Raw genomic sequence first — 9,930 nt, forward strand, 5'->3', positions numbered from 1 at the left:
CGGTGCACATGGGACGCGCTTGAGCACTTTGCAACAACTGAGGCCACTCTCTCCGGCCGGCGCGAGACTCGTCACTCGAGACAGCGTCGGTCAAAAACGACGCCGACCGCCAGTGGACGAGTGCGAAAACAGACGTAAATGAGTAGTATTCAGCAGGATCGATGTGGCCCCAAGCTGAGGAGGGACGCACCCATCGTAACTAAGGGGTGGAGCAAGAAGCGGGGGAGCAGGGCCCTCCACCCCCTCTCGCTGTCCGTGGCGCAGCTTCCGCGCACACCCCGACAATCCCTATCACCCCCCGCTGCACACAACTCGTGTCGCCCCTCCTGCCTGCGCAACGCGGCCAGCTCCTGCGCGTACCAGCGCGCGGGCGCCGCCACCTTCGAGCGCGCCGGCAGCCGCAGCGCGCGCAACGCCCTCAGCGCCGCGTCGTAACGCGCCGCACCTACACGGTGCCGGTTTCGCCTTCCGAGGAGCACCGCCGCCTACACTCGCGGCGAACGACGTCACATTCACATTCTGAAGGGACGCCGTGTTGCGTGCCTGTGGCTGTCACTGTGCTCCTCTCGTGTGCGGTTTCGCGGCCCGGGGCCGTGCGCCTTCTGGATGTCTGTGAAGAGGTCTCTCTTCGCCGGCTGTGCTGCGTCATGCCCCCCCCCCCCCCCCCTTCCCTCCCGGCCGGTGCGCCGGTGTGCGGGGCGCCTCGTGCAGCCTCGCGTCGTACGCGTTGGAGGCGTCGAGACTCGCGAGCAGGCTGGGCGCCTAGTCTCGAGGCAATCTCGGGCAGTCTCGGGTAATCTCGGGTAGTCTCGGGTAATCTCGGGCAATCTCGGGTAATCTCGGGTAATCTCGGGTAGTCTCGGGCAGTCTCCTAGCCGCCAAGCGCGTGCCTCTACGGCGAGCTCCGCGCGGCGCGGGTACCTGGGTGGCAGTCTCGCGGGGGAGTCTCGGGCAATCTCGGGCAATCTCGGGCAATCTCGGGCAATCTCGGGTAATCTCGGGTAATCTCGGGTACCTGGGTAGCAGGCAATTCCCCAAATCCGACAACTGGTTTAGTATGGATTTGTTCAACTGCCAACTGGTGTGTGTGTGTCTCGCGCCTTGCGGAGACCGGAGTGGAAAGGAGGAACCTCTTCCCAAGAGCACCACTCTGGCCACGTTTCCTGCCGGAAGAGTGGCTGCGTGTGTGGCGCTCTGGGAGTGATGTGTGTGGCACAGATGTGTGTGGGGGTCCGCGGTCGCTGGGATTGAAACTAGGTTGCCTACCGGTCTGCGCTACTGGGAGCGCGGCGAGGCGTGCGCGCACCGAGGCAGCACGTTGCCCCTCGCCAGCCGACGCGCCCAGGCGGTGCCGTTGGCGGCGGCGGCCGGGGATGCGCTGGCGGCGGCCGCAGCCGCCGCGACTCCGGCGGCCGAAGCGCCGGCAAGGTGGCAGAGGGTAACAATGACATCGTCGAGCTGGCGGGGGGAAGGGGAGGGAAGGGAAACGTCTCCACACACCACAAAGTGCTGGGGCGACGCTCGCGTCTCCACACCCGCGGGCAGGAGCCGGCGAGGCACACTCAAAATGCAAGGCCCAAGTGCAGCCACGGTGGGTGAGCAGACCTGGTCCGTCGTCCCGACGACGTCGGCGTTGTCCGCCAGAAACGCCTGGCAGCAGGCAGCGCTGGAGCGGTGGGGTGGCGCACACTGAGCATGCTTCTACCTCCCCCTGCCCCCTGGCCCCGAGGTCCATCCGAGATGTTCTACCGCTGAGAGTCAGACACACACACACACGAGATCAGGCTATGTACTTCCAGCCTGTGCTGTTGAGGAGTGACACCATTTTTCACCCCCCCCCCCCCCCTCCCCCCGAGATCTGGCGAGGTACTTCCAGCCTGCTGTCAGTGGGAACAGCTGAACGCTGTCGCGCCGAAGCTCGGGTTCCCTCGCCCCCCCCCCACCCCCCCTCCCCGGGGGCAAGGGGGGACCCCGTGAGAGACGTGGGAGTGCCTCGCCAGCCCGAGATATAGCCGAGATCGTGCGCACACACCTCCGCGAGCCGGAGCCGCCGCGCCAGCTGGCGCATGCCGACGCCTAATCTCGGGTCGTCTCGGGTCATCTCGGGTAATCACCGCCCGCGCCAGCTGGCGCACATGCCGACGCCGGAAGCTGCCGCCGCGCCCTGAGGCAAGGCACTCGCGCCGCCAGCGTGCGGTGATGCGTCGAGTAGCCGCAGCTGCAGGTTTGGAGCCAGCTCCCACAGAAAGGACGGCGCCACGAGCCTATAGAGATGCGTACTCACACCTCTCACCCGCGAGAGGCAGCTCGCACGCGGGACGCAGCGACGCGCCCAGCAGGCCTATCAGTGTGCGTGCATGCCATTCAGCTGTCTCGGGGAGGAGGGCCACCGCCAACCAGGGAGGACAGCGCGGCGAGCCGGGCGGGAAGAAGAAGCGCCGTCCCGAAGCCTCCGTCCCCCGCAGCCTCCGCGGCCGCGGCGGCCGCCGCCTGCCGCCGCGCCGCCGCCCTGCCCGGGAGTTCGTTGCGCCACGTCTCGGCGGCCGCCTCGCGACGCAGCCTCTCCTCGCCGCTGAGGCTCTCCGCCTGCGCGCGCGCGACGTCTCCGAGAGAGACGACCGCCTGCGCCCATCGATACGCTTAGGCAATGCGTCCACGCTCGATTTCTCCGTCTGAGGTTGGCCACAGCGCACTCGCGCCTCCGGCGCGGCGCAGAGTGTGTCGCGAGGCGGGTGGCGGTCACAGAGCAAGCCGACGTGGGTGTGCCAGCCGCGGAAAAAGTAGTACTGCGAGAGCACCCGCTCGGTCGGGTGGCGGAGGAGCACCACCAGCAGCGGGGTGGCCGGACGGCCTGCACCGTGCGGGAGCAGGAACGGCGATGAGGAGCGGCCGACGCCGCTGCTGCAGCCGGCGGCGCGTATCGATGGCGAGGCGTCCAGCGCTCCACACCACCAGGCGAGCTTGGATAGCCGGCGGTGCGGCTGGTGGCCGAGCGAGAGCAGGGTCTCCACGCTCGTGCCGCCCGTCTTTGGCAGGTGGATCAGGCGGAAGAGGGAGCGCGTGCGAGCGGCGTCGAGCGCGGTGGCGGGCGGATGACTCCCGTTTGCTAGGTCAGCCTCTCGCCAAGCTCCGCTGACGACCATTGATCCTGTTTCACATACCAAACGAGTAGATAGACGCCGACTCGAGGCTGCAAGGTGTTGTGTTCACAGGCCTTCTCGAGGTTCTCGAGGTGGATATCCTTTGGCCGCGTTGGGTAGCGAGGATTGGTGTAACCCGAGCCACGGAGGCGTGTTTTCTGGCGGCCGACCGTCAGTGCACGGAGTTGCCACTTCTCCGACTGCCCCGGCTAGTTCCCGAGGTCGTCGGGTGTGACCCCTTCGTCCCCCGAGACTTATTGAGCAGAAAATAAGGACGGCAAAAAGGTGCCTGCCTGTCGCCGCCGACAAAGACCAACTACGCGGCGCAGAGCTGCGCACGACTTCGAGCGGTACAACCGAGACATTGGGTGGTTGGGGGAAACGACAGACTGTGTTTAACTTGCCACTAGGTGGGCAACGAGGGCGCTGTGTAGGAGCCGTAGAAGAAAGAGACGTACCCAACATCGCCCCATATCTCCCCGTATCTCCCCATATCTCCGCACATGTGACGCCACTGTGCTGCTCGAGGCGCTGGGCAGTCGTGTGAGGGGCCGCCCCCAAGTGGGTATGTATGTATGTAGTATGGTGAAGAACAGCCAGGCTCGGACTGGACACCAACGCGGTATGGGTGGACGCTGGACAGATGATGACGGCACCCACGAGCGACACACAGACACAAGTGGGTGACCCCTGGAGGCCCTGGGGATGGGGGGAGACTACCTTCACTGCCCAGACCCTCTCTGGTTAGGTCTAAAAGCTCGGCGCCGGACCCCGCCTCGGGAAAACCCAGCCCCGTTCGGGCAGCCCCGCGAGCGCATGGATGGGGGCGGCCGGCGCGAGCGGAGAACGGCGGGCCGAGATCTCGCTGGTTTTGGCAGGAAACAGCAGGCGCCAAGGGGGGCGTGTGAGCCTCGGTACCCTAGAAACACGAAGAGTCTACATAGCATGTAAGAGTATCCGGCCCCCACCGGCCACCGCTCTCCTGCGGCGCGCGCACGCTCGCGCGAGGTGCCGAGGTCTCGCCACTTAACGACGCAACAGCCAACACGCAAGCACTATTCTACGAAAGTGGCACTATTTGCTGCGGCTCGGCGGGGCGCCGCCGCACGAGGCGCGCCACCGCGATGCGGCGGCGGAGGAGCTGCCACCACCGCCGGAGCGGTCCCGCATCGCAAGGCACGGCTCCCATGCCTGTTAGAACGAGGCGCAAGCTGACCTCACGATGCTCCCCGGAGCCGGGTAGAGCCACCGCCACCGTGTCAACAACATACTACTAGTGCTCAACCAGGAATTGTCCAATTTGCTGTGGCGACATTTGTGCCTCTTTGATGCGCTTGATTGACAATATACTGGCGTTTGAACCGTGGAGTGCGTGCACATGCAGATGCCCTTCTCCAAGTGCAGCGGCGGCCCGCTTGCCTGGCTCAAGTGCAATACTGTGCCCACCCCCAACGCCAGTGAGCACCCCCTCCACTGCCCCAAGAGCCGGCCATACACAAAAGGTGCTAGGTGGGCAGATGGAGAGTTGAGCGAGGGCGATGCGCGACATCGCCCCCACCGTCGTGTCCTTGTCATGGATTCTGACCCTTGGGCCGTGCATCTTCCTCGGGCCGGTCAGCCCGCTTTGGAGTGCGGGGAGGAGCACTTCAAGGATGTCGTGGCACTGCTTGCCGTGCTTGCAGTCCATGGCTCGGGTCTCGAGTTTGCTGCTGCACTTCTCAACGAGCGGTGTTGTGACAATGCCCACCGAACGCGGGGCAAGTGGGCGCAGGTAGCGAAGAAGCACACTCAATGGCACAAACCCAGAATTGAGCGGGCCCCGTGACGCATCCATTTCCATAATGTCCCCACAGCGAAAGTGGATGACGGCATCATCGAGGTCATACGTGTACTTCTGCGTCTTTGAGCCGTTGCTTGCCAACACCCCCTTATTGCAACCGAATAGCGCTCGGCTGCGGCTCGGATCTCGCGACCCCAAACGGCGGCAAATAACGGCCAACCGTAAGTGCAAGCATGCGTGATGATCGTGCGACATTTGCAGGTTCCTTCTATTTCCCGCATGATCGTGCCGGGGTCACGAGGGACCTCGGGCGGCCAGTTCGGAGAAGCACTTTGAGGCAACCAACCGGTGATGTATTTGGGCGTGTCCCGGATGATAGGGCCACACGTCGGCTGCATCTGGAATCCGATGCCATGCAGCAAGGCCAAGGCTCGAAGGGTGAAGTATAGTGGCAAATGATTGCCGACAGAATCGGACGTGCAAAACCACGATGGCGCGTCGATGATGAGGACCGGTGCGGGAGAGGAGTTCTTAGCGGCGGCAGCAGCGGCAGCGGCTTCGCACGCGGCCGATTGAGGCTCGTGGAACTGTTCAGCACACGAATGGTGTATGTGAGATCACACGGAGTGTCTGAGTCTACTTGAGCTGAGTTGAAGGGCGCACCGAATCTCTTGGGATCTTCACCACCACATCACGTCCCTGAAAGCGCCACTCGGGAAATTGCCCCTTTGCTGCGGCGTGGGCGCCCGCGAGGGCGAGCAGGAAGAACATGATGCAGCAGCGGACGCGTCTCGCGGCCTCCTCCATGGTAGCGGCTGTACCTGCGAGCGGGAGTAGGCAGGCGGTAAGGCGAGGCCGCGAGCGGCTGGGTTGATGTCGTCGACGGTTTCTGCCTGCGCACTCGTGTGGTGCGTGTAAGTTCAAGCCTGCATGTGAGTAAGTGCGGCTGGGCGGAGCGACGCACCGGCAGGGCAGACGTCGACAGAGCGACGAGCAGAGCAACCCGGCGAGATTTTTCAGAGGAATTCTACGAATAAAAGCGCCTCTCACAGCCACCTCCGCCGCCTCCTCCCTTGCCGCCTCCTCCTCCCTCGCCGCCTCCTCCTCCCTCGCCGCTGCCTCTTCCATCTTTGCCCCCTCCTTAACCACCTCCCCCTCCCCCTCCGTTCTCGCCCCTTCCGCCGCCGCTGCCTCCCTTGCAGCCTCCCTTGCCTCCACCTCCCTCGCCGCCACCTCCCTCGCCGCCAACCCCCTTGCCACCTCCCTTCCTACCCCCTCCCTCGCCACCCCCTCCTCCCCCTCCCTCGCCACCCCCTCCCTCGCCGCCTCCTCCCTCGCCATCCCCCCCCGCACCTCCCCCTCCCTCGCCACCTCCTCCCTCGCCGTCTCCCCCCTGCCTGCAATAGCCGGCAGCGAAGAAAGAAGCGGCACTGGGGGACTCCGGCCTGCTCGCTCGTGAAGTCGTCGCGAGCGCTGTCGGTGTCGCAGTCGCCCGACTCGGAGTCGCCAGGCTGGCTGAAGATTCTCCGGTTATACTAACCTGTGAAGCGTGAACAGCGTCACGAACATGAAAAAAAAACGTGAACCAGCAACCGATCGGGAAAGAGGTCACGATGTATTTGCTGCTTGCACCGCTCGTCTCTGCCTATCCCCACACTCTCGCGGGCTGTGGCCCGCGAAATATGTACGTCGACCTTGGTGCCTCTTGGTGCAACACGCTCCAACTGCATACGCAACTCGAGGAAGCTGCGGCGCGGAGCGGACCGTGGATGGTGTTCGCCTTCGAGGCAGCGCCGCTCATCGCGCCGTATCTCGAGAGCTGCGCGGTAGAACTTGCTGCCGGCCGCCCGATCCCTCCGGCGCCAGTGCCGCCCACCGGCTCGTTGGCACTAGATCATCGCAGAATCGTCACTAGACCCGCAGCGGCCACAGAGTGATTTCATGCCGCGTACTCGCCATGCGGCAGTCACTCGAGCAGTCACGGATGCGTGGTTGCACTCGAGCCCTTCGCCTTCACCTCGCAGGTTCCACGGCGGACTTCCTCGAGTATGTGCGCTCCCACGATAAGTTGCGAGTCTGCAGCAAGGAGGGCGTGCGCGCCCCGCGCCGCAGGCCCGCCGGAGGCTCCCCGGCCGACACACCCCGGCCGTATTCGCTCGTCCAATCCTCGCCCTTCTCGCGCCCCTCTCGCGCCCCTCTTGCGCCCCCCTCTTCCCCGCCGGCCCCGAGAGACTTGGCACGCACCTTCCGCCCCCGCCCCGCCTCGCCCCCTCCCCAAGGTGGCGCCACATCAAGGAGTGCGTCTTTGCGCTGCCTGAGATGGTGAGAAATATGACCTCACTCTCGGCAGATCCTGTGCTTGGCAGCCGCGAAACGGTGGACGCCCGGCTTGCGGCGGCAAGGCTCGTTAGATGTCGAACACACTGGAGATTAGGAGCACTGATGAATCTCTCACTGTTCTCCCCAGCATATATTCCACACTACTAGGCGGGGCAGTGCCCGGAGCGGCACTCCATTACAGTGATAAACGCCGCCGCCAGCGATGAAAACGGGACGGCCAGAATGGGTGGTGGCATCGAACAGCTGATGGTCGGAGGCTCAAAGCCACTTTTTGCTGGCCGTGCCCCAGCTGGCCTGTACATGCACAACGAGTCCATTGGCGGCGAGGCGCACCGGTCGCGCTGGAACGTCCGCTCGGTCGACATTGTACGGTGGATTGAGCACAACGTGCGGCCGGAGGAGCCCTTCCATGCTCAACTGCGGACATGGAGTGTGAGGAGAACGCTCACAGGCTTATATGTTAGTTGCATGGGGTTAGGACTTCTTTGTGCTCAAGATGGACGTCGAGGGCTTTGAGCACAAACTGGTCCCTTCCATGCTGGAGGCGCGCCTGCACTGATGAGTAGCTCACGGGACTTAGGCCTCATGTCTCAGGAAAATAATTTGGCCTGGCCACCCTGCACCGGCCTGCCAGAATGGAGTCGTGTGCGAGAGGTAAGGGCCTCCGCGATCATCCTCACCACACCCCATCTCAGGCCAATCTCACCGGCCTCATCGACGTGTTCGTGTGGGAGTGCCACTACGGGTTCCCTGGCTCGAAGTGCCACTCGCTGTTCGCGCGCGCGGCGTCGGTGCCGGGCTTCCTTCCCGCGGCAGACCAGAGAATCCATGCAGAAGACTCGCTAGTGGCAGCGTCTGACTCAACCCTCGCTACGACTAGGCGGTCTACACCGAGAGCTTGAGCAGGGGGCACTACGAAAAGAAGCTGTCGCAACAGGGGCAACGATTGTCTGGGGGAGCGCGGCGCGGCTAGGGTGTGTACCTAGGTGCGGGCCCCCGCGCTCTAGTCGATGGTGCTGGCGGCGACGGGCTTTGCGCCCGACGCGAGGCCGCGCTCGCTTGCACATGCCGCGCGGCGAGGCGGAAACAAGGTTGCGTGTGCGGCGTCGGCCGATTTGGGGGGGGTGGGGGAGGGGGGGGTCTTTGAACGATTCAACGAAACTTGGCCAGCTATGCGACAACTGCTATATATTCGAAAGAAGAATTTGTAGAAGAAGAAACGCTCTACCATCCTTGGCGACTAATCGTTTGCGAAAAATAAACCACGCGTCCTCATCCTTGTCACGCGCGGCTATTTCTTGTTTCAGTCAGAGCACAGAGCAGCTTGGCGTCCTTCTTGTTTCTTTTACATCGCGATTTTTTTCGAGGTCAGACCCATTCATGCCTGCACCTGGCACCACTGTGGACGGTCCGTCCGACGTCGGGTAACCGTCGCCGCCGCCCGGTACTCCAGTGGACGCCACTGCCGACGGCGCCGCCGCCGACCCGCCCGCCGCCGACCCTCCCACCGAGGAGGTCGACGGAGCTGCAGACCCAGCGATGCAGTCCGAGGCCGCCGCTCCGGCGGCAGAGGCTGACGTCCCGATGGCGCAAGCGCTGAGCGATGCCGAGCTTTCATCAGATCACGAGCACGAGGAGCAGCCGCTGCTCCATGAGCAGCGGCTTGCGACAGTCAACCAGGAGCAGGCACGGCTTGAGGCGCTGCGTTGGACCGAGGAAGAGGTGGCTTTGTGGGTGAGTTGGGGGGGTGTGAAGGAGGACTTGATCTAGGCTGGAGATTGCACGTGGAGCACTTGGAGGCGCTAGAAGGAGTTCGAGGAGGAGCGTGCGGGCTACATGGAGGAGACCTCGTGCGACGAGTCCGAGGACGAGGACGAGGACGAGGGCGACGGCGAGGCACCCGCACCCGCACCCGCACCCGCACCCGCACATGCACATGCACCCGCGCAGCGTGCAGGGAAGCGTAAGGCTGCACCGCCTCGAGCACCGCCGACGCGCCCGCCAGACAGCAGTGATGACGATGGCCCATCATTGCATGCGCCAGCACCGGCGCGGGCAGGGCGGGGGGCCAAGCCGGCAGCCAAGGGGTCCGCACGGCGCAAGCCGCCAGCAGCCAAGCCAGCAGCCAAGGCAGTAGCGGCCATGTCGAAGCGTCAGCGACGGAAGTGATCTGTACACACTGCATGAGTATGAATCGTGTGTGTGTGTGTGTGTGTGTGTGTGTGTGTGTGTGTGTGTGTGTGTGTGTGTGTGTGTATGTGTATGTGTACTATTGTACGAGATTTGTACATTGCGCTCTAGACGGGGGCTCTTGGGCAGCAGCTCACAGCCTATCGTTTTTGGTCGGTTTTTGGCGCTAAAAATGCAAAATTTTCTTCGCGGGGCTCTGCCCCGCACCCCGCTGGGGCTGCCAGCCCCAGACCCCAGGCTGGGGCTCCGCCCCAGACCCCGAGTTAGGCGCTGTCGGCGGCCAGAGGCCGAGTTACGTCTGCAGGCAAAAGTCGCTCGCTGCCGTCTGAGCTCGAAAAAAATCGCGATTTACAGAGAGCAGGCGCACATCGCTTCCAGGGAGGGGGGCGCACTTCTCTCCACACCACATGCTAGGGGGGGGTCCGACCCCCCCCAGCACCTTCACCACATGCTAGGGGGGGGGTCCCGACCCCCCCAGCC

The 9,930-nt window shown here is 64.2% G+C and overlaps 3 protein-coding genes across 3 annotated transcripts; 1 reads left to right on the forward strand and 2 right to left on the reverse strand.

Moving 5' to 3' along the window:
- Positions 1-119: 119 nt before the first annotated feature.
- Positions 120-3,143, reverse strand: EMIHUDRAFT_466683 (hypothetical protein; the record flags this gene model as incomplete). Its single annotated transcript, XM_005791745.1, has 7 exons — positions 120-485; positions 703-762; positions 891-921; positions 1,307-1,458; positions 1,606-1,650; positions 2,033-2,076; positions 2,858-3,143. The coding sequence occupies 7 exons, from the start codon at positions 3,141-3,143 to the stop codon at positions 150-152; spliced, it is 954 nt and encodes a 317-aa protein (XP_005791802.1). The 3' UTR covers positions 120-149.
- A 937-nt stretch (positions 3,144-4,080) lies between these two features.
- Positions 4,081-5,914, reverse strand: EMIHUDRAFT_454444 (hypothetical protein). The gene is made up of 5 exons (XM_005791746.1): positions 5,885-5,914; positions 5,584-5,813; positions 5,308-5,507; positions 4,786-5,092; positions 4,081-4,744 (listed from the first exon to the last, which is right to left on the reverse strand). The coding sequence occupies exons 2-5, from the start codon at positions 5,725-5,727 to the stop codon at positions 4,712-4,714; spliced, it is 684 nt and encodes a 227-aa protein (XP_005791803.1). The 5' UTR covers positions 5,728-5,813; positions 5,885-5,914; the 3' UTR covers positions 4,081-4,711.
- Positions 5,915-8,799: 2,885 nt separating this feature from the next.
- Positions 8,800-9,620, forward strand: EMIHUDRAFT_223584 (hypothetical protein; the record flags this gene model as incomplete). The annotated part of the gene is made up of 3 exons (XM_005791747.1): positions 8,800-8,994; positions 9,070-9,412; positions 9,562-9,620. 3 exons carry the CDS (start codon positions 8,800-8,802, stop codon positions 9,618-9,620), a joined length of 597 nt encoding a protein of 198 aa, XP_005791804.1.
- Positions 9,621-9,930: the final 310 nt, after the last annotated feature.

Source organism: Emiliania huxleyi, assembly GCF_000372725.1.
Source record: "Emiliania huxleyi CCMP1516 unplaced genomic scaffold EMIHUscaffold_110, whole genome shotgun sequence".
In the NCBI taxonomy this organism is placed as follows: Eukaryota; Haptophyta; order Isochrysidales; family Noelaerhabdaceae; genus Emiliania; species Emiliania huxleyi.